This window comes from Gobius niger (assembly GCF_951799975.1).
Source record: "Gobius niger genome assembly, chromosome: 1".
Lineage (NCBI taxonomy): Eukaryota > Metazoa > Chordata > Actinopteri > Gobiiformes > Gobiidae > Gobius > Gobius niger.
Window position 1 is genome coordinate 25,669,667 of NC_136852.1, and position 24,152 is coordinate 25,693,818.

Below are 24,152 nucleotides of genomic sequence, written 5' to 3' on the forward strand. Positions count from 1 at the left end.
GGAAGCCTGGCGACAGTACTGAGTGTGTGCGTGGACATCCGCGGCCGATTTTGCTTTCACGTATTGTGAGCCCAGAGGTACATTTGATTGTAAAGCAGCTTTGAACGCATTGCCAATTTTATTGTAAGGTTATAAATACTGTCTAATAACGATCATTAGGCTATTTCAGTCCAAAACCTACTCATTCTTTTTTTTTATTGTACACTACCGTGATGCACCAAACCACTGGTCCTGCACCGTCACCCAAACCTTTACAGCTGAACCCCTAATATTTATCCATAATTATTCCACTGTCTCTTGAATCCTGTTCCCCAAGTTTAGCGAAAATATTGTCGTACTTTATAAGAGAGGAGCACGGGTGCATCAAACACTCCAATTGCAGTTTGTTTGAAAATTTTTTGAGCCTTCATTCTTTTACTCATTTGTAGTGGCCATAGTTTTTGGAATGGGTTGGGAACCACTGGCCTACAGCTGAACTGTGTGACGGGTTGGACATTTCTTTGTAGTCACTCACAATCTCTGAATATCAAATGTGGAGACTAGCGAGGCCCGGCCGAAGGCCGGGTCTCAGCTAGTTAATGCCCTATAATTTTATTGTTCAAAGCTTGTTATCACTGTCTCTAGATCACATAATTATTGCAACACAGTGCACAAATTTTGGCACCAATTCTAACCCATTCTTTATTTAATTTAACAAATTTGAATTCTTACAATCCTAGACAATGTTTTGCTAGCTTGTTATGCTCTTTTGGGAATAGAATTAGTTCCATGAAGCCAATAATCAGTAAATTGTATCTTTATTTTACAGGAAACACTGGGAATGCCTTCCACATCGAGCCAGTTTTGGGAATCATCTCAGTTGCTCGGGATTTGGATTTATCAAGTATTGGGCATTATGTCCTCACGGTCAGAGTCACGGATAATGGCTCGCCACCTCTCTCCACCACCACTGTAGTCCGGATCGCTGTCACCCTTTCGGACAATGCTGGACCCAAATTCCCCCAACCGGAATACCAAGCTGAACTCACAGAAAACGCCGCCATCGGGACATCGGTTATTACTATCAATGCAGTTAGCCAGTCGACACTGACATACAACATCAAACTTGGCAATGCCAATCACGTTTTTCAAATCAACCAATACAGTGGAGTGATAACTACGCAAAAGCCGCTAGACTATGAGACCAAGCCATCGTATACGCTAATCGTCCAAGCTTCTAACATGGCTGGTATGGCCACAAATGTAACCGTAATAATTCAAGTAGTGGACGAAAATGACAACCAACCTGTTTTCCAGCAACTGCACTATCGGGGTAGCATTAGCGAGGCCGCTCCTGTCAATAGCGTAGTGCTAAATTCAGATAACTCTCCCTTGGTAATTAAAGCGACAGATGCTGATCGTAACCAGAATGCTGTTCTGATTTACCAGATTGTTGAAGATACAGCCAAGATGTTTTTCACAGTGGACTCAGGAACAGGATCGATAAGGACGATTGCTAACCTAGACCATGAAACAATATCGAGCTTCCATTTTCATGTTCATGTAAGAGACAACGGCAAACCACAATTGACTGCTGATAGTCCCACAGAAGTTTCTATACAAGTTATAGACACCAATGATTCGCCGCCACGCTTTAGTCAAAATGCCTACGAAGCAGTTTTGCTCTTACCAACTTATGTAGGAGTTGAAGCACTGCAAGTTTCAGCTGTCGACCCAGATAAAGACGTGCCAACCGAGCTAACATACACGCTAACGGATGGAGTTTTGGAGCATTTTACAATAAAACCATCAAGCGGCGTCATTGTTGTCAAAAATAACAACTTCTCAAAAGAGCGTTTCCGATTTAGCGTCAAAGTTTCAGACGGTAAATTCTCCAGTACTGCTTTGGTGACTCTCCTTGTCCGAGAGGCACTGGATTCTGGTCTTAGCTTCTCCCAAAGTATCTACACATCAGCAATTCAAGAAAACATTTCTAATATCACCAAAGTTGCTGTCGTGAACGCCATTGGAAACCGCTTAAATGAGCCGCTGAAATATACGCTACTAAATGCTGGCACAAAATTCCGAATCCGTCCAACTTCTGGCGTGATCCAAACAACGGGAATACCGTTTGATCGGGAAGAGCAAGAGTTTTACGAGCTGGTTGTTGAAGCTAAGCGTGAACATGACCGTTTGCATGTAGCCCGAGTATTGGTAAGAGTCCAGGTGGAAGATATCAATGATAATGCTCCCGTGTTTGTTGGACTACCTTATTACGCAGCAGTTCAAGTAGAAGCTGAACCGGGATCTCATATTTTTAAAGTCATGGCCATAGACGGAGATAAAGGCATCAACGGAGAGGTGTCGTATTACCTAAAAGACGATCACGGGCATTTTGATATCAACCGCCACACTGGGACTCTTAGCCTTAAACGTGCATTTGAATCTGACTTGTCCAACGTAGAGTACCAAATGGTGATATTTGCAAGAGATGGAGGGTATCCGCCTTTATCTACAAGTGTTGAGTTCCCAATAACTGTTGTCAACAAAGCAATGCCTGTTTTCGACAAATCTTTCTACACCGTTTCTGTGAATGAGGACATTTCAATCCACACACCAATTCTCGGCATCAACGCTACGAGTCCAGAAGGCCAAAACATCATCTATACTATTGTGGATGGTGACCCATCTCTTCAATTTGACATCGGTTTTGATACTGGCGTGATTAGCGTCATTCATTCTTTGGACTACGAAGAAGCCTCATCTTACCGGTTAACTGTAAGAGCTACCGACTATCTGACCAGTGCGAGAGCCGAGGTTGACGTGGATATCATTGTTCTCGATGTAAACGACAATACTCCTACTTTCCAAAAGATGTTTTACAAAGTTGTTTTATCAGAATCGGCCATGATTGGAACTCCAGCTCTCCAAGTTATTGCAACGGACAAAGATTCAGAGAAAAACAACATTGTACGCTATCAGATTTTTTCCAATGAGCACAATAGTACTGATTATTTCCACATTGATAGCAGCAGCGGACTGATATTAACTGCACGTATGCTCGATCATGAACTTGTCCAGCAGTATAACTTCATCGTAAGGGCTACAGATAATGGTTTCCCGCCTTTAAGCAGCGAAGTCTCTGTCATACTAGTGGTTAACGATTTAAATGACAACCCCCCTGTTTTCCACCAGCTTCTATATGAGGCATATGTGAACGAACTGGCTCCAAGAGGACACTTTGTAACCTGCGTCCAAGCTTCGGATGCAGACAGCTCGGATTTTGACAAACTGGAGTACAGCATTTTGTCTGGGAATGAGAAAATGAACTTTGTGATGGACAAACGGACAGGAATTATCACACTATCCAGTCATCGTAAGCAAAGGATGGACCCGGTCTATAGTTTGAACGTGTCTGTTTCTGATGGAGTTTTTACCAGCACAGCCCAAGTTCATGTAAAAGTTTTAGGGGCAAACCTGTTCAGTCCAGTGTTTGAGCAGAACCTTTATGAAGCCGAGATCAGAGAGAACTCTCCTTCAGGAACCAAAGTTATTCAGGTAAGAATAAGTGACATTTCTATTCATTGTTATTAGGTGAGGAGTGTTTAGAAATGTTCTGCAAATTACATACAGGGTAGGATTTGGTATCGCTGCACACTGAGTTCTTCTAGATTGATTATGCAAGCACAGAGTGTATTGTGTTTGCTTTTCAAAGGTTTCATTGTCATTTTCAATGTCAATTTATACTTTGATTTGTTGAATAAGCTGTATATGTTTTTAATGTCAACTGTTTGAGATCAAGCACTTTACTTTAGCTTTTTTTCTTATTTACATGCTGAGTACAGTAGTAGCTAAGTCCATTATGCATTTACTTATAACACACAGATTAGAACATGCTATCCATTGAAAAGTTGTACTCAAGCACCATTTTAAGTCTTACTAAAGATATTTATCTTCCTAGGTAAAAGCGACTGATGCTGACCCTGGTATATATGGTCAAGTCTCTTACTCCTTTGTGAACGACGTTGGAAAGGACCAGTTCAGTATCGATGCCAACGGACAAATCACCACTTTGGAAAAACTAGACCGCGAAGACCCTTCAAACAAGAACATTATTTTAACCATAGCGGGCAGAGACTCTGGTGGTCGCGCTTCTTACTGCACAGTCCAAGTCACTCTTTTGGATGAAAATGACTGCGTACCACGTTTCCAGGCCACCGAATACAGGGCATCGGTCAAATCGGATGTTGCCAAAGGACATTTAGTGACACAAATTCAAGCTTTTGATCAGGACACCGGTTTGAATGCCAAAGTTACATATTCTCTTTACAGTGAAGCTCACGTCCCAGTGGTGGATATTTTGGAAATCGATCCAGACAATGGATGGATGGTGACGAAAGGCAGTTTCAGCCATTTGCGAAATTCGGTTTTGTCTTTTTTCGTCAAGGCAGTGGATGGTGGCAATCCGATACGCCACTCCTTAGTCTCGGTTTACATCCATGTCCTGTCCCCGGATGCATTTATACCATCTTTTAACCAACAACAATACCAATACAGCACACCGGAAGACATGCCTATTGGTTCAATCATCGGAAAAGTCCACCTCAACATGCCGCCTGCACACGCTCTGCTCCCTGTTACTTTTGCCTTGGTCAATGGTGAGATGGGAGAAAACAACCAAGATGGCGTATTTGTGGTGGAGAAAGGTACAGGGTTGATTAAATTGGACAAACCATTGGATCATGAAGTTATCAAGGGATACCATTTCAAAGTTTCAGCAACTGTCCAACAGGCGAAACTAGATTCGGTGACGTCAGTTGATGTTGAAATCAAAGTTTTGGATCTGAATGATAACAAACCCGCTTTTGACGCGTACAACTATGAAGCCACAGTTATGGAAGGCATGTCAATTGGGACAAAAATTATTCAAGTTAACGCCATAGATCTTGATTCAGGCGCCAATGGACAAGTTACATACAGTCTGGGAAGCTTACTCCAATCCGATATGGACTCCTTGCATGAAACCTTCAGCATTGACACGAACACGGGCTGGATCTCCACTCGGAAGGATCTGGATCACGAAACCAGTCCGTCCTATACTTTCACAGTAGTAGCAGCGGATTTGGGTGAAACAGTGTCTTTGTCTAGCACTACAACTGTGACCGTAGCAGTGTCGGATGTCAACGATAACCCGCCACGATTCATGGAGCAGCATTATTTCGGGACGGTCCAAGAGAGCGATCCTCCGGGACAAGTGGTGGCTGTCCTCAACACCAGAGACGATGATAGTTCTGCCGTGAACCGACAAGTCAGCTACCACATCATTGGTGAGTGCAAGCATTCGTTTCACTCATTGTAGTAATTGGTAGAATTAGTCTGCATATACAGTATTATAAAAGTCGGAGATTTAAGTTCATAAGCGTTCCCACATAGGGTTGACCAAAATAAACATAGAATATCATGACAAAGCTTATCTTCATAAACTGTTGAAATTCCTGGTTTACTGTAGTGACGTATTCTGTGCTTTCCCGATGGCGGAGTGTGATTGATGTGACCTTATCACTGAATGAGGAATGACTCTTGAAACACTGCAAGGCGACGGCAATCAAACGTATGGAAAATATCATGACAGATCTGACCTTTTCCCAGCTGCGCCATGGAACCAAGGCATGTTTAATAAAGATGAGGGAGACCGAATTAGCCCCAGTGGATTTATATAGATCACATAATGGCACTGGGAGATAGAGTCGGATCATCTTTGTTTTGTCTACCGCAAAGCTATTTCTACTTTGTAAGAAGTTAGATAACCTTCCAAGGTAAAAGCCACTGTAACCTTTGCGCCTATCCCAAGCCTGGTTAAATGGAAAGCAGTCAATGTAAATCTGAATACAAGTAAAGAGAAGCCGTTAACATTTTCCTTTGAGGATAGATTTTCATAATGACAGAACCAAAGACATTGAAAATATTGTAGGTGAGTCATGTATTTTACATTGAACATTGAGCTATAACACTTAGACACTTTTTCTACAATGTTCTATCTAGCTACAGCTCATCAAAAGACATGCTTTTATGCCTATCCCTATAGCCTGGGTAAACCCAAAGTGGCGCAGTGGGAAAGGCATATGACGTTCGATTCTCATCGTGCATTGGCAAATTACAATTTCATTTGAATAAGTCATTTTATTGGTTGAATATTGAGTTGTCATTTATGTCAGTTGAATTTACATTTTAGATTAGCCACTGTGGTTTTGTTACTGTCTTTTTAGACAACAGTCTATTCTTTCCTAAGAGTTTCCAAATGCCCTTGAGTCTAAAGGCTTTCTAAAATCCTGTGCCACACTCACACATCCGCGTTAATGCATTTTCTCAACTTTTGCAGCTTATCTTCGTAAAGAAACAGCTCTAGAGTTTAGTTTTGTGAAATAACACTTGGTTTCATCATGCGAGAGATAAGTGTTTTCTCCTCATAACAAAACAATAATCACCACGTACCATTTTTGCGAGTTTATCTGCATATAGTGGACCCTTAGTGTTGATAAAGTCCTGCTGAAAGTGTCTACAATAACAACTCCCAGATACTAATCTAATAAATAAAGTGGTACAATTGGATATGGTTATTTATTTCAGCACATACATACTATGTAAAAAATGAAGTTTAAATGTTCATTAGTTTACGTTTTTTCTTAAATATTATTCATTCTGCTTTCGTGATAAATGATGCTATACATGGTTTAGACTTGGGCCTCTTTATAGAGCTTGTACTGGGGACCAACCAATGAAAAGAAGTGCAACTTTACTTAAACCCTGCAAACCCCTTTATTCATAAATCTCTGTAGGTGGGAACTATCGCGGTGTGTTTGCCCTGGGTCTGGTTCAGGGCGAGTGGAAGATGTACGTGAAAGGTCCACTGGATCGAGAGGAGAGAAACCTGTATGTCATCAACGTCACCGCGAGTGACGGTTTCTTCGTCTCCCAGGCAACGGTAGAGGTGTCAGTGACGGATACCAACGACAACAGCCCCATCTGTGACCAGGTCAGGAACACAGAAACCGTCCAGTACAAGCATTCTGCATATGTTCTTTAATATTCTCACACATACATACAATATAGCAGCAGTTTATTTCAGATTAGGGTCAATGGGGTAATGTTTTTTTTTTTATTGAATATGGAATATCAAACCATTTGTCTGACTGTCTCCTAAGCTTGAATGTCTACACAAATAAGCATTAGTTTGCTATAACCCTTAGAGAACTACCAACATTTTGTCATTTGTCTTACATTTGAGGAAAATTTCAGGATGACAAAGTGAATGTTTATCTTACCATGTTCCTTGTAGGCGGTGTACACTGCATCAGTGTCTGAGGACGTCCCAGTGAACAGTGTGATTCTGCGGGTCGTAGCCTCGGACGCCGACGTAGGGCTAAGTGCCTGGATTCAGTACAGTCTGCATGGACCAGGATCCCAGGACTTCGCCATTGATCCTGACAGTGGTAAGAGACGTAATGAGAAACTCTGGTTCTTCAACTTTTCTCTCCAAATCTCTAAAGATCAGTGGACATCTGGCTTTTTATTTTGAGTGCATGACTAAATGAGCTGTGACTAAAGTTCTTGACAAGGACCCTTGGCTAAACCTAAACTAGAGGACTGTAGCGAGTTTAATGTGCAGCTAAATGACGAGGAATAACTCAGAAATAAGTTCATGAATTTTTGTATTTAATCACATTTGCGAGGCTACAGTTGATATAAATATTTCTCAATGACAATCAGTGCCAGTACCATGAAAAACAGGGAGGTTTTTGCAGTAGCTTATGAACACTTCTTCATTTCAACAGGTGACATCAAACTCATGGTGAACCTGGATCGAGAGGTGACCCCTGCCTACAGACTGGTTGCGAAGGCGACAGACGGTGGCGGACATTTCTGTAGTTCCGACGTGCTGCTGACCGTGAGCGACGTGAATGACAACCCACCTCTCTTCACTCTGCCTCACTACACGGCCAGTGCTTACGAAGACACCGCCCCCAGAGCCCTGCTGACCCGCATCCAGGCCATAGACCCCGACCAGGGTAAGACAATTTGGACACCCAGTCCTGGCTTGTTTATTTAACATATCACTCGCATGTTTAACCTCTCGCTGTGTCTTACCCACAGCCGGTCCGGGCCGCACAGTCGTCTACTCTTTGGCTGACTCCGCCGAGGGCTCCTTCTCCATAGAAAAGTCCTCAGGGATTGTAGTTTTGGAGCGAGTGTTGGATCGCGAGGTGCAGCCGTCCTATCAGATCACAGTGCGGGCCTCGGACCAGGGCACCCCTCGGCCTCTCTCCTCTCTGGTCAACGTCACCATCACGGTGCTGGACATAAACGATAACCCGCCCGTGTTCGAGCGGCGGGACCAGCTGGCCACTGTCCCGGAGGACGTGGGGGTGGGGACCGAGGTGCTGCGGGTTTACGCAGCCAGTAAAGACATAGGCACCAATGCGGAGATCACCTACAGTATCCGGTCTGGCAACGAGCATGGCAAGTTCCACGTGCATCCTCTCACAGGTGAGTTTGCAGATATTACCTTTTAGCCCCTTGTAGTACATTTCTTTTTCTCTGGAAACAGCAGCACCAAACTATGTTTTTTTGTGATCGCAAAGCTGGTAGTTGCAGAGATGCTAAAAACGAATGGCTTGTTGCAAGCCAGCACCGTAGTTGTAAACATTTCTGTGCTGTTTGGAACATTGATTGCAATTTGCTACCCATCCTATAATTAAGATGCTAAGAATCCATTTGCAATGAATATGTGTCAACACTATTTACAATTTAAACTTTACCATTTCCCAATGACAATGGACTCATGATGTGATATTTATTAAGATATTCAGGAAGATCCCTTATAAAAATGATTCTTTCTCTTAAACATGCTTCACTTTACTTACTGCAGATTAAAAGCATTTGTTTATTAAAGAGTGATTTGTCAGATGCATGGAAACATAAAAACCTTATTTTTGATTGTATTTTACATTTTATATTTGAAAATATGTCTCTGCAAGATAAAATAGTAACAATGAAATGCAGGTGAAAGTGCTGGTGGAAAATCTTGACTGGGGCTCCTCCCGCTGGCAGCTAAAGGAACAGTTTTCTGAAAAAATAACTTAATGGTTGGTCATACAACATGGTTAGCAGCTCCAGCAGTGCATGATAAACATACTTTGAGCATAGAGCGGCTCAAAATCGATAATGTTGGATTATGCGGTTTGAACAACATTGTAATCAGGAAGTACAGAACGAGGAGCTGACACCGTAGAAGAAGAAACAGCTAAATTTAACAGCTTTGTTTGAGGATTAACTCAAAACTGTGTGAAAGATGTGAATCTCTACTCCAGGTTTATCTTTGACTAGGGAACAACGTTAAAACATGGTTCAAACCTCAAAGTCGATTTTGCGTGATATGTCCACTCAAAACAGATTTATATGTGGCAACAAACTACTGTATATAAAACCCTTGCAAAGGTGGAGTAAAGTTTACATAGAATATAATATTTAACAAGCATAAAAAATGTTGCATCTCTTTTGACTGTATATCCAAGACCATGAAAAATGCTGCTTCACCCATTTCATTAGATTTAGCAAGATGAGGCCAATCCAGAGGGTATTGGGATTTCTACCTAATTGTTTCTGTTTACACTTGAAAATCCAATGGTTTAAGAATAGATTTGATTTTGAACAAGTGTACTGTGCAAATAAAGCCAGGACCGTTTTTCAAAAAGTGAACAAATCCTTCTCATTTGCAAAAATGATTCAAGAATGTGAATGTTTTATCACCGTATTACCATTTGTTTTTTCAAGTGAGATTTTCTGTACTCCATATTCTCAATAGTGGCAATTACATTAAATTATGTACCGTATATTTTTTTTAATTCTTAATGAATGGGATTATTTGTTAAATAAATCTCGAAACCATGACAAAAACATCACAATGACATAAATACACTATAAACCCATTAATCTAAACTCACGCTTCCTTTTCCAGGTGCCATCCTGGTTGCCCAGCCATTGGACTACGAGACGTGCCGGGACTACTTCCTGACAGTGGAGGCTCGGGACGGAGGGACCCCGCCCCTGAGCGCCATCACCACGGTCAACATCAACCTGACTGACGTGAATGACAACGCGCCCATCTTCAGCCGGGACCTGTACTCCGCCGTGGTGTCCGAGGACGCCACTATCGGAGAGGCAGTGGTGCAGGTGAGAGGCCACCGACAATGGTTTGGTGAAGATCCTGTGTGAAGCTATAGCAGGGGTGGGCCTGGGTATTATCACGATAGGAGAACATGTGGACATAGGGGGCAGCTTGAAAAAGTGGATGGTCGGAGATGTAGATGTGTCCACCCCAAGGGCATCTGTGGCTACATACGTAAGCATCGAATGAATGACAAAACAGTCTCTTCTGACCTGCTTAGGGTGCCTTGTACCTCTGATAAGGGCTATACAAAAACCCAATGCATTTCCCCAGTCGCGTCACAGTTTCCATCACCCGCTATATCACTACAATAAAGTGCCGAGTTCATTTGGGCACCGGTACAGAAATCTGTTCAGTCACTAAAGTTCAGATGCCTGAGTCTCACTTGTAAAAAACGCCCAGGTGTCTGTTACCGTGGAAACACAGGTGGGCAGCAGCGCTGACTGGAACAGAGTGTGATCTGTTTTACAGCTTATTAAGAAACAAAAGGAGCGGAGGAGCTTTTGTCACAGGTGGATCTGGCATTAGGGTTCAGGAGAAGAGGCGCCGCGGGGAAATGGGAAATGGAGGGACATGTCTGATTTTTAATGTGCTCTGGAGATGGAAGTGCTTTAACCTGAGCCGCAAATAGTTCATGTGAGACGCTCTGAAACAAAAGCAAAACAACCTTTTTGCTAAAGTGGAAAATGGATCAGAATTTGGACTGATGTTAAAGGGCTGACACTTGGAAATTCACTGCTAAAAAATAAATAAAGATGAAGGTTTTATTTAACTGAGGTATTATCACATCTGGGTATTAATTATACCGCAAGTCCTATGAATGTAGCTTCTTCAAAAGGCTGGGTCTGTTTCTCACAAAATCTAACAGTGGCCGGTTACACATCGTGAAAGGGCTCAGGTGTTCGAAATGTTCAATCTCTGCCCACTATTCTCAGCGTGTTTGGGCCGATCGCAGCCTGTTGGGTTTCAGTGTAAGTGGTGTAACCTTGTGTTTTTTTTGCGCGTTCGTAGCTGGTAGCTGAAGATGTGGACAGTCAGATGAATGGGGCAGTGCTGTACTCCATTGTGAGCGGCGACAGGGAGAACCAGTTCTTCATCGACCTGCTCAGCGGAGTCATCAAAGTCAACAAGCAGCTGGATCGAGAGAGCGTAAGCAAACACTTTTCATTGTAGCTGTGGTGCGCGTGACACGAGGGGGTTCGGAAAGGGCAGTTCATTTTCACATTGAAGAGCTATTAAGTCTTCTGAGTGTAAACAAAGCATTTCTATCTACCACTGACTGTGATGATTGAGATGGCTGGTTTCATAACAAGATCCTTTCGCCACTTGAATACAATCATGCCTAGTATACTACAACTCTGAACTTTCAATACAGCCATTTCATCTTGATAAACTTTCATTTGTTCACGGCTAAAACTAATAAGACTTATAAACCAACAATTAGAAAGAGCAGTTGTTTTCCAAATGGTGATTATACTTTTCAGCTTGTTTTTCAGGTCACTTAATTTGATTGGATAAAGGAGAATTTAGGGCTCATTAGTGGAGACGAGATGGATTTTTTTTTAATCCATTTTTTTCTTTTTTTTTCTTCCCGAGGCCTGTTCGCAGACAGCCAAGTCGCGTCTTGCCTTTGGACACAGTTCCCTTAGCGCTAATGCTAATGAGCTTCAGCTGCTATAATCTGCAGTTACATTTGTCGTTTGGCAAAGACACGGCTGCGACCTGGCTCGAATTAGCCGGCTTCACCTGGAGGCTCCGCGCACATTTACATTTCAGAGAGAGCGAGCGGCGCTTTGAACTGCAGGAGACAAACAGAGACACTTTTAGCCATGAAATATCCAGACAAACAATGCCTAATGCAGTTATGTGTGCATTTATTTCAAAAGAGCGTGGGTTAACACTTGGCTATAGGTCGGTACTAACGGTACAAGTGCTACATACGCATTATTTATCCTCGTCCAGCTTCTGGACGGTTTGGACGGCACACCAGTCCTTTACAGAGGATGTTACAGAGCATCCTAAACACACTAAGCACCCGTGGTACTTGCCTTCTTCTTGGAAATTGGTTTGAATGCAGATACCGCAGATTTAAAGTGCATATGACAAGTTTCATGGCTATTGAAAATATGACTTAGATGGATAACATTCTGTTTTAAGTAATAGTTATAATTTTAATTCAGTGACAAAGCCATTTTAATAAAGAAAATGTTGGGCAGAAAAAAGTTTTTATTTGAATTTTTAAGCTGCTGACAGGAAGTGAGATAGATGTAAAGTCACAGCAGACTCATTTCCCATTGACAAAAAATGGTTGGCACGGCAACAGTTTAAAATTGTTTGCCTCTATCTATGTCACTTCCTGTCAGTGTCCAATGAGGAAGTGAAACTATAAACGTCACAAAAATGGCCAAACTAAATAAAGCTGGGTACAATCTTAAATATAGTTGTATTAAGAATGTTTTAGCAAAACGTGTGTCTAATGTGTCATATGCACTTTAAAGGCACACTGTGCAACATTTTGGACTCTACTGTTGCCATTAGTACAAAACATGTTCCTAATTACCAACTCAACACAGAACATGCTCTTACTGCCGTGGATAATCAAAGCATGGATTTGGATGAGGATCTAACTGGTTTGAATCTCAAATTCTGTTGATTTTTGTCACGTTGGAGACGTATCCACTCCCAGTTACAGCCATGTCTTAGGAGAGCTGATTTACATTTATGAGGTATTTTTCGATATAAATAGATAAATATCTGTCATAAAATAAATGTTTGTATTTCAATGTTATTTGTTGGGTAAAATTCTACACTTAAATGTGTTTAAGGTGTGGAAATAAATTCCCAAAGGTGTGGAAATATATTCCTAACACTTTAGTCGTTGATTTAGTCTACTCTAAAATGTAAAGTGCAGGATTGCCTAAAGGGAAAGATTTACTCTCTGTTAAACTGTTTAACTCTATGACTTAATGAGTGTTTTATAAATTAGTCCACAGTATCACTTCAGGAATAGTTTCGTTTCAGTCTTTGGATTATTACTATTTACGTATTAGAAAACAAATATCTCAGAGGTCTAATTGAACATCAGATGCATCTGCATTTACTGACTGTGCGAGTCTTATTGCTCTGAGGTGCTTGAGTTGTCAGAAGGTCCTGGGTTCAAGTGTTTGCCCACACGAAAGGCTAAATCCTCTGATGTTCTTTTTGAGTTCTTCAGTTTAGTATCTTCCCTAGTTCAACACGTTTTAATTATCTTTAAAAGTCAGAATCTAGACCCAATGTTTACATTGATTCAACTTCTACTCCAGTCAAATGGGTCATTGGAAAACCGCAGCCTTACACGATCATTACCCCTTAACAAATACTATCTGCTGTACGTGCTAGCTCCACTGCACATATATGAAGTCTGTGCAGTAAAGCGCAGCTGATCAGAGAGCGCTCCTTCATCTTTGCCGTGTTCAGCCGAGCCTCATATCTTCAGAGAGGTTCGATGGAGATGATGAAGTATTCATGAGAGAGCAGGGATCAAAGCCTTGGAGTGCGGTGGTGCTGTGCCTGGTTGTATGAGCTCCCCTCACTCACAGAGACAACTGCATTCACTGTACTGTACTGTATTGTACTGTATTGTACGGCACTAATGACGCAGACATCACCGGGGTGGCAATAATTGTTAATGTCGAAGGGTTGGCTTTGGTTGGGTGGTATACCTACATCAAATCAGATTCTGATAAGGATGGAGAGAGAAAAAATCTTTAGTTACCAGATAAGATAATCCATTATTGCTCTCACAATGGAGAAATTCACTTGTTACATTCAGCACTTAATAAGATCACTCGGGATGTGCAAAAAATATGGGGCGACGGTGGCGCAGATGGTAGAGCAGGTCGTCTCATGATCGGAAGATCAGGGGTTCGATTCCCACCTCCTGAAAGTGTACACTGTCGTTGTGTCCTTGGGCAAGACACTTCACCCACATTGCCCCCAGTGTCTGCGTACATTGGTGTATGAATGAGAGTATGAATGGGTGAGTGGATCCTTGCTGTAAAGCGCTTTGAGTGCCTAATGTAGGTGGAAAAGCGCTATATAAGTTGAGACCATTTACCATTTACAAAAGAGACAGGAAATGTGTGAACCAATGTTTGATGCCAGGTGGGTCAGTTACATTTACTCAAGTACATGTTTTAGAGCAACTGAAGAAATTGTACTTCTTTGTAGTTTTATCATATAGTACTTTTTACTTGTACTTGAGTAAAATTATAATGAAGTGCCTGTACTCTTACTCAAGTGAAAATAATTGCTACATTTTCCTCTGTGAGTAATTATCTAAGCGGCAAATCTTTGATTTCTCTGTAACTCAGTTACTCACATTACAAGTACTTTTTTACTTGTATTAACATTACTCTTAAATAGTAAATAGAGTAAATATATTGGCTACTCTGTTGCTGGGTCAACACTATAGAACAGGAGTGCCCAAAGTGGGGCCCGCGGAACCATTCTGTTTGCCCGCCAGAGAGTGACCTGCTTTTGTGCCGCATCTGGTTAATTCTCCCATTGATTCTCAATGGTAAATATGAATGCAGTACACTGTTTGACCACCAGGTCAAATTGGGGGCGCTGTTTCACTCCTTTCGCAAAGTTAAGGAAACACTGTTGTGGTGTTTCGGTGTTTATCACAGAGCGTTGTAGCATCAACTATCTCAGTCTTCCTACTTTTATTTCAAAGGTTGTTGACATCAACAAAGGAATTTATGCTGAACTGACGCTTTGACAAAATGATCACATGTAGCATTTACTTTGAGCTAACAAATATGAATGAGATGAAGTCACTGTTGGTAGGCTACAGAAAACTGTTGTTGATTATTAACATTGGTTTTAATGTAGCATGTTATTTGCGTAGATAGAATCAAATGCACATATACTGAAAAATAGTAACTTAAAAAGTAACTTATTATTTGCAGTTATATGTGTTTCATGCTTGATATCACCGCGTTTGGCCCGCGACCCACAGGCACTTTTTCATTTTGCCCCTCGGAGAAAAAAAGTTTGGGCACCCCTGCTATAGAAAGATATTGTCCCAGCTCAAATGAATAATAAGAATGCTAAAATAAATGATATTTTAAGAAATGCATTATCTTTTTGTTCCATAGTTCTGAATAATTAATAATGTGCTATGGATAACGGCAAAAGGATTGTTGTAAAGGTATTGTAAACCAAGTACTGTTAAGGTTTTGGAGTGATGATGAGTTGCTTTTTTAAGGGAAGTAACAAATGAAATGTTACAGGAACAGACTCTCCAGATCCCCTTATTGTGTCTTCTAACATAAGTACCTGTAGGCTAATATCATTTCACTGATATTTCATTGAAGTCATATACCTGTCATCATTTTATCAACAACAACAAAAATGTTGCCTGTAGCTCTGTACAACGTTCGGGTTGAGGCAGGGCAAAGTACAGTAGCTCTTTTGATGTTGAAGGTTACACAAACCTAGCCCAGAGGAAGCTGTAGTGGCCCCCTGGTAGCATCAAGCATTAGTACTGTGATCATGTAGTTCAAGAGGTTAAGAACTGGAAATAAAGTCTGCATTAACTTGAAATAAACTCCTGAAATCGTCTCTTTGTTAGCTGACGCATATAGTACACAGGCCACATATATTTTGGCAGCGACTCAGCAGTTGAGCGAGCCAGCCCCCATTTTGCCATAAGCCTCTTGTGCCGCTCCGATATGGATGCTAATAAATAACGATTCTCGCGTCTTCTGAAGGCTTGAGCTCCGCGCGGGAACAAACAGATACGCGCGCGGAGCTGCAGCCGTGTTTAGGTTCGCACCGACGCCCACGCGCACACGCCCCACGAGCACGCCTCTCGCTGCAGGATGTTTTCTGTCGGAGCTTATTGCCTTTATGAAACAGAGAGTTAATGAAGCTCGCCAGGAAAAACAGAAAAAAAAAAAAAGGGGGAAAAAGCACAAACAACCACCACAACAACAGAATAAAACAAGAGAGGCGCGAGTGGAGGAGACGGGGTGCGGCGCAGAGTAAACAAGGGTGACCTGGAAATAGGGGGAAGGAAAAGAGCGAGGTATTGGTTAAGTGTGATTCCAAACAGAAGGTAGCAGAACTTTATGGGAGATGAGTTCAAACCCACATACAGTGCCTCTCGAAAGTATTCATACACCTTGGACTTTTGCACATTTTGTCATGTTTACATCCCTAAACATGAAGATTTTATTTTGATTTTTTTCCTGAACGTTCACACACAAGTAACAGACAACTGTGAAGTGAAAGCGAAATGATACATGATTCTGTTATTTTTCAAAAAATAGAAAAGTGAAAAGTGGGGCGTGCATAAGTATTCATACAGCATTTTCTGAGTGCATTAAATTGCCTTTATAACATTCCTAATGACTCAAGAATGCTCACACCTTGGCCTAACCATTAAATAGAGGCCAATTGTGTGTAATCTGCTCTCAGTTTAATTTCAGCTGTTCTTTTAGGCTCTCAGAGCTGTGGTTGGAGTGTATTGGTCACTAAACAACATCATGAAGGCCAAGGAGCACCAGAGAGGTCAGAGATAAAGCTGTGGAGAAGTGTAAAGCAGTGTTAAGTTATACAAAGATTCCCCAAGATTTAAACATCTCCCGGAGCACTGTTCAATCCATCATTTAGAAATGGAAGAGTAAAGCACCACTGCCAACTTACCAAGACACGGTCGCCCATCTAAAATATTAGATCGAACAAGGAGAGCACTGGTCAGAAATACAACCAAGTGCCCCAAGATAACTCTGGAGGAGCTGTGAAGTCCTGCCGCTGAGCTGGGGGAATCTGTACATGGGACAACTATAAGTCGTATCTACACAAATCTGGCCTTCATGGACGAGTGGCAAGAAGAAAGCCATTATTGAAAGGAGGCCATAAGAAATCCCGTTTGAAGTTTGCTAGAAGTCATATGGAGGACACAGCTCCATGTGGCAGAAGGAGCTTTGGTCAGATGAGACAAAAATGTAACTTTTTGGCCCAAATGCAAAACGTTTTGTATGGAGCAAACCTGACACTGCCCATCGTCCTGAGTGCACCATCCCCAGTGTCAAATGACCAGCAGGACAATGACCCGAAGCACAAAGCTAAATCTACAATGGAATGGTTCAATAAAAACATATTAATGTGTTAGAATGGCCCAGTCAAAGTCCTGACCTAAATCCTATTGAAAATCTGTGGAATAATGTGAAAAAAATAATACTATAATAAAAAATAAAAAACAGAATCATGTATCATTTTGCTTTCACTTCACAGTTGTCAGTTACTTGTGTGTGAACGTTCAGTAAAAAAAATAAAAATAAAATCTTTGTGTTAAGGGTTGTAAACATGACAAAATGTGCAAAAGTTCAAGGTGTATGAATACTTTCAAGAGGCACTGTATGAACCTCTAGAATTTTGATCCATCTCTCTGTGAAAAGATGCACTTTTATATTGTTTTTGTAGTTGGACATGCCCCTTGCTTTTGACCCGTGCTTCAGTACCTTTGAGGCACTGCCTGACCAAAACAAAAGTCGCCACAATGAAAAGGTCACACAGCCTAACGTTTTGTTGTAGCGCCTTTCGCTTTGCTTACTGCGCGCTTTTACTGTGGCATTGTTTCAAAAATGCAATGTCAAAAGATCCAGTGATGCGGTCATTTTTTCCCACCAAGATCTTGTATTGATGATGGGAGAGTGTGACCACTGTGGCAAGCCTTCTGCAGGACGTTCCAAGGATTCTCAATGGGGTTCAGATTTAGACTCTGTGGTGTCTCGTCCTCTCTGAATCACTCTTTCACAACGTGAGCCCGATGAATCCCGGCTTTGTCATCTTGGAATATGAAGTGAAATCCATTGGCTTAATAAACCGGTCATTCAGGATGTTCGGGTCGTCAGCTGGTCTCATTCTTTGACCGCAGAGTGTTTCTGAACCTGGACCTGACCAACTGCAGCTGCCCCAGATCAAAACAGTTAGTTCACCTCTTAACGGCCACTTTAACTAAGGTCATTTTCTCCAGTTCGGATATACCCAAATGTAAAAGTTTCTTGACTGGAGCTTATAGCCTATAGGCCAGTGTAATGCCTCATTTGAAAGCTAAGACCTTCAAAACGTCACTTTTTTATTGTATTTTTGATGCTTTTTCAACACTTTTTTGTCATGTTTTTGTAGCTTTTTGGTTGTGTTTTTGACTCTTTTTTTGTTGCTTTGTCATCGCTTTTTTTGTCACCTTTTTGTTGCTTTCTTGTCGTTTTCATTCTTGTTTATGTCTTGTTTCTTTCAAGAAACTTTTAGATTTGGGTAATGCCTAACTGGTTAAAATGAGCATGGTTTAGGTGGGGGTTAAGAGGTTAAATGAGTTTAATCCAGATTTTTAAGAAACAGTCAATTATGTTATCCATTTCAGTGTTAAATTGATATTTTTGACGACTAAAATTGGACTAAAACTAAATTAAGAGACTAAAACTATGACTAAAATGTCCAGATATTTTAGTCGACTAAAATAAGACTATATAAAAATGAAAAGGAGAGACTAAAATCATCCAAACTTCTATTGACCGTCTGAAAGAGCCTCAGATCATTTAAATTCTCTGCCAAATTAACAGCTCTGAGCTTTGTTCATGTGGAAGCAGCTCCATGAAGTCGAGGATCACGATTAAATATGATTATAATGAATATTATAAATATAAGTCGACTAAATTAGTCTTCATTTTAGTCGACTAAATTGACATGCAATTTTAGTCGACTAAAACTAGACTAAAATTGAAAAGTTTTTTTTGACTAAATCTTGACTAAAATTAAATGACATTTTAGTCAAAAGACTAAGACTAAAACTAAAATAAAATATGTTGTCAAAATTAACACTGATCCATTTATTATGGAAGTAACAAGATGCTGTATAGTATCCATAATTAAGTCACATAATTATTTAAAGGTAATTTTGTTTTGTTTTGTATCTCAAACAAAAAATGTATGCAGTCCACAAATATACCAAGATGTTATCCTTTACTGCCCCCTTCAGGACAATCACCGAACATCTACAATATTCAATCATGAACGACTGTATCTTTCCTGTCATTAATTTGAGTGCTCACTTGACTCAACCTTTATAGTGCTTGACATTTTATTGTTTATCTACTTTTCTAATTTGCCGGAAAATAATAACAACTCTCTTGTTAGTGTTGCTCCCAAGTGCCGAGTTTTCATATCGTGTGTTATTTCCCTCCTCAGGTTCCCAGTTACTCCCTGGCTGTGCGGGCTCTGGACAGTGGAGCTCCTCCCCTGTCGTCCACGGTAACGGTCAACATCGACATCTCCGACATCAACGACAACGCCCCGGCCTTCTCTCCGGCCAATGTCACCGCTGTCATACAAGTAACTAAAGAGCAAACCATCACCAACTATTGACAGAAATCTTGTGAAAAGCCGTTTCTCTAATTCCGTTTCATCTCTTGTCCCGTCGACCAGGAGAACAAGCCTATCGGCACCAGCATCATTCAGCTCTCTGTGATGGACCTGGACTCCTCCCACAACGGGCCGCCCTTTGACTTCCGCATCCTGACGGGGAACGAGGGGGGCGAGTTCGTCCTGGAGCGAGACGGGACGCTCACGGCCAATCAGGTTTTTAGGAGAGACCTGGCAACGGAGTATGTGCTGCAGATCAAGGTAAACAGTCCTTCCACATTATAGACGGTTTTTCATTGTTTTGATGGACGTGGCAAAGATTGTATGAGCACAGTGGAGAGCAATCATTGTCTACATTTATGGGCAATTTCATGGCAATTTTTCTGTTCTATACCTATAAGAGTCAAAAAGTAAAGGTCCTGAACCTTATTTCTTTCTAGTAATGGAAGGACATTTGTTTTGTCCTGCCTCAGTATTTTGCAAAAACAGACAAATTGTAGTGGGGGGAGCACATATCGATAGTGAATAGCAGGGTTGTTGTTGTTTACATTTAGCTCCCTGAAAGTTTCAGAATATGCATTAACTCATCCCTGTGAAGAATTGGGATGTTAGAAAGGTGTTAGGAAGAGTAATTAATAGTTTAAACTTATTTTTTTACCCTCTTTTATTGTTTATAACAAAAATAATAATAATGAAAAAAAAAATTAAGTACATGGCAGGTAAAAAACATTTTCATGCTGTGGTCGCTGACATTTTTAGCTATTTTGGCCCTAAACATCTTAGTTTTAAAGCAGAACTAACTCATGCCCCTAGAGGCCATAAGCGCCACTGCAGGTGTCGTAGCATGTTACGTTTTTTTACTCATTAATTGTCCGTGAGACTAAATACTACGCTGACAGAAAAGACAAAGGGAGACAGGGATATTGTACATCCAATTACACAATGGAGATAATATTTTTCACTCAAACTTGGCTGTAAATACTGTTTAAGTGGTGCTAGCCGGCAGTTAGCTTTGCCTGTTAGCCTGCTAGCTTCTTCTTCGTGATTCCATTAGTGTGTATTGGTGACTCGTCACTGTTTCCTGCAGGTGACAGACTCGGGGAAGCCGCGCCTCTCCTCCACCTCCCCCCTCACGGTGCGGGTGATCGAGGAGAGCCTGCACCGCCCCGTGGCCCTGCCCTTAGAGGTGCACATCGTCACCATGGAGGACGAGTTTCCCGGCGGGGTGATCGGTCAGCTCCACGCCACCGATGCCGACCCGTACGACGCGTTGACCTTCGGCCACGCCCCCCCGGCCCAGCGCAGCCTGTTCAAGATCAGCCCCCGTGACGGAAAGATCATCGCGCTGGGAGGGCTGGACGCTGGCAGGTACTCCCTGAACGCCAGCGTGAGCGACGGACGCTTTGCCGTGCCTGTGCCCGTGAGCGTGCACGTGGAGCAGGCCACGCCGGACATGCTGCGGGAGGCGGTCACCGTGAGGTTCGAGAGTGTGCAGCCCCGCGACTTTGTGGCGTCGTATTTGAAGAGTATTTTAAAGGTAAGCAGTCAAACCAGGAAGATGTTGGCATTAAAGGAATTATCTGGTTTATAGTCAAATCTCTTAACTGTTGACATGAGTTCATTAGATTTCAGTCCAAAAAAAAAACGTACTTCCGCATTTCAAATCAGTTAAAACAAACAGCTCGCGGGTCTGTTTTGCTTTCATAAATGCTTCACTTTCATATAGACAATTCTCAGTCATGTGACTTTGGGTTGGCCATCAGCTGTTTGGAACTGTGCTTATTTAAATTTATATTAAAATGGAACCACATATCAATGGACACATCAAATTATAACAACTCTGTAGTGGGCAGAGTTTGAAACGGCTGATTTGCCGATCAAAATGACAGAGACTGAGAATGGCCAATATGGTGAAAATGTATTAATTACCACTACTTTAATATTACAGATTCTTACAGACAGACCTGCGTTTAAGACGTGCCTCTAAAAATACGAGGAGACATCCAGTAAACAGTAAATGTGAAGGTATTTTTTAACTAGCTGCAATTCTGCACAAGCCATTCTATATTTCAGAGTGCTGCAACCTGAGTTCTTCTCCCGAGACCCCCCCAGCAATATGTGTTCCCTCGATTCAAATCAGTATGTTTTGTTTTTACGGCTGGATAATAACTGCTGGCAAAAGCCAGATTCATAGCGATATACAAACAAATTAGATTTGCTGTTCATTTGCTGCTGGCAATTTACATCCGGCCCAGGGACTACAGCTGAACACTAGCTTTAGAGCTAGATTCATGTTGATTAATGTGCATTGTCCCTGTTCAAATCAATGAATAAAATAAATTAAAAACAATTGACACTGAATTTCTTGCTTGATGTGTTGACAATCTGATCTTCACCAATGAGATTCTGCAGTTATTTCTCTTTGTTAAAAGTTCTGCTCATGGATGTCATTTTTGAGATTTTTTTTTTTTTATTGTAAGTGTTGGAATATTATAAATAAGTTCTATGGATACAAACTCCCATCAGTGAATTAAAATGTGGACAAGTGAGTCACATTTATTATTTCACTCACTGCATCATTGATGAAATTCACTTGGTTCAAATCTTGGAATGAGTCTGAAAGCCAATACCTGTTGTTGTGTTTCAGGTCCTACAGAAAGCGGCCGCCTCTCAGCCGCGGGACGTGGTGCATGTCCTCAGTCTGCAGCCCGTCGGTGGGACCCCTCAGCTGGACATGCTGCTGGCCGTGGAGACCGGGGCCGGCGGCTTTTACAAGGCCGCCTTCCTCACCCAGAAGCTGAGCGCGTCCCGCCGGAGGCTGGAGGAGGTGCTGAGAGTGTCGGCCATCTTGGACAAGAACTGTTCGGGCCTGGACTGTCGAGGGGCGCAGTGTGAGCAGAGCATCACCCTGGACTCCCATAATCTGGCCACTTACAGCACGCCCCGGGTCAGCTTCGTGTCACCCAGGTTTCACCGGACGTCCCGCTGCACGTGCACTGGTGAGAAGTTGGAAAGTTTAGGGGAATTTGGGTCAATTCACCAACCACCTCCACAAGTTCCATGCACAAATTCCCATTTCACACGTGATGCCTTTGAATCTTCAATGTTATTTGGTACAAACAAAATACAAAACAAGTACTCAAGGGCTCGAGTGTGATCTGTATAGTTTCTTTTGAATATTTTCCCCACAAACTATGGCAGTGAACACAGTGAGAAGAATGACCCTATTTGTACAACACGCTCATTTTTCTCAACTGCGCTTTCAGACGCCAGCTGTGCCGTATTGTCTGAGCAGTGTGAGGAGCAGCACTGCCCCGCCGACATGCAGTGCATCTCTATTGAGGCCAGCAGAGGGCGCTATGCCTGTCAATGTCCTCCGGGTAAACTGGGAGAATGTTCAGGTGCGTAGAAATTGAACACTACTCTGCGAAAATGAATGAACAGAATAAATTATATATGTTTTTTCTGTTACCTCCTTCCGCAGGCCAGTCATCGCTAAGTTTCTCTGGCAACAGCTACATCAAATACAGAGTGATGGACCGGATGCAGACTGAGCTGAAACTGAGTCTGAGGATCAGGACGCTACAGAACAAAGGCATCATCATGTACACGCACACCGAGCCCTGCACTGTGCTCAAGGTAAAGTAGCTCTCATTGTATAATGCTTCTCAATTATGCTTTTGTGTTGCACCACCAGATGGCAGTATGAGGTTAGTTTACTGATAACGATGAGATCCTTTGGGGAGGTCAGTGTGTAAAGGACAAGACATGCTTATTGAAAGAGCTTTATCAGTCGTGACCTCCTAAACTGACTTCACTCTCTATGCAAACTTAAAGGAGACAGATGCTTTTAACAATGTCCAAAACCTACATGAAGCAGTATTTCACTCTACGTATGGAGTTTTGCTTACTTTGATTGCTTCTTCTTCCACTGTCCACTGTGCTGAAGTAATCTGTACTTTCTGTGTTATATTACCGGCAGTTTTTTTTTACTGTGTCATTCCCACCGCTGCCTGCAGATGGAGCTCCTGGCAAAATCCTGACCAGTCCCCTGCATCCTAGTGTCACTGTCTTGTCCTTACAGTAACGCAACAACAATAGAAAAGGCAATGATATAAAGATGAATACTGAGATAAAACTATAAACTCAAGTTTGTCACAACTATAAAGACAAATCCTTTCCACTACATCTGAATCAAGTTGTTCTAGAATAAAACTTATCTTGTTTCTATGTTTGTTCTACTCTCTGTGTGTCTCCGTAGTTGGAAGAGGGTAAGCTGTGGTTCCAGTTGGCCTGTGCGTCCGGATCCGGGGAAACTCCGGACTTACTGGGGATCTCGGGACGACCCATCAACGACGGCAGCTGGCACACGGTGGCGCTGGAGCTCAGCCGGAACGTCAGCAGTTTAGCCATAGACGACAGTTACGTGGAGCAGCGGCGCGGGCCTCTCTATGCCCCCCTCGGACCGGACAAAACCATCTACTTTGGAGCCTTGGTAAAGATAACTCAGAGATATAGTGTAACCTGGTCCTCA

At 42.0% G+C, this 24,152-nt stretch overlaps 1 protein-coding gene across 7 annotated transcripts in view; it reads left to right on the forward strand.

Moving 5' to 3' along the window:
* Nucleotides 1-24,152, forward strand: part of fat3a (FAT atypical cadherin 3a) — a 187,583-nt gene that overhangs the window by 147,751 nt on the left and 15,680 nt on the right. For all 7 annotated transcript variants that reach the window (XM_079558052.1, XM_079558054.1, XM_079558055.1 and 4 more), the window contains 15 exons: nt 809-3,537; nt 3,941-5,306; nt 6,816-7,012; nt 7,316-7,469; nt 7,812-8,045; nt 8,131-8,523; nt 9,995-10,209; nt 11,216-11,353; nt 19,445-19,588; nt 19,682-19,879; nt 20,706-21,155; nt 22,266-22,617; nt 22,885-23,019; nt 23,103-23,257; nt 23,880-24,113. In XM_079558052.1, the coding sequence (XP_079414178.1) occupies nt 809-3,537; nt 3,941-5,306; nt 6,816-7,012; nt 7,316-7,469; nt 7,812-8,045; nt 8,131-8,523; nt 9,995-10,209; nt 11,216-11,353; nt 19,445-19,588; nt 19,682-19,879; nt 20,706-21,155; nt 22,266-22,617; nt 22,885-23,019; nt 23,103-23,257; nt 23,880-24,113 (7,094 nt within the window). The remainder of the gene's footprint in view (nt 1-808; nt 3,538-3,940; nt 5,307-6,815; nt 7,013-7,315; nt 7,470-7,811; nt 8,046-8,130; nt 8,524-9,994; nt 10,210-11,215; nt 11,354-19,444; nt 19,589-19,681; nt 19,880-20,705; nt 21,156-22,265; nt 22,618-22,884; nt 23,020-23,102; nt 23,258-23,879; nt 24,114-24,152) is intronic.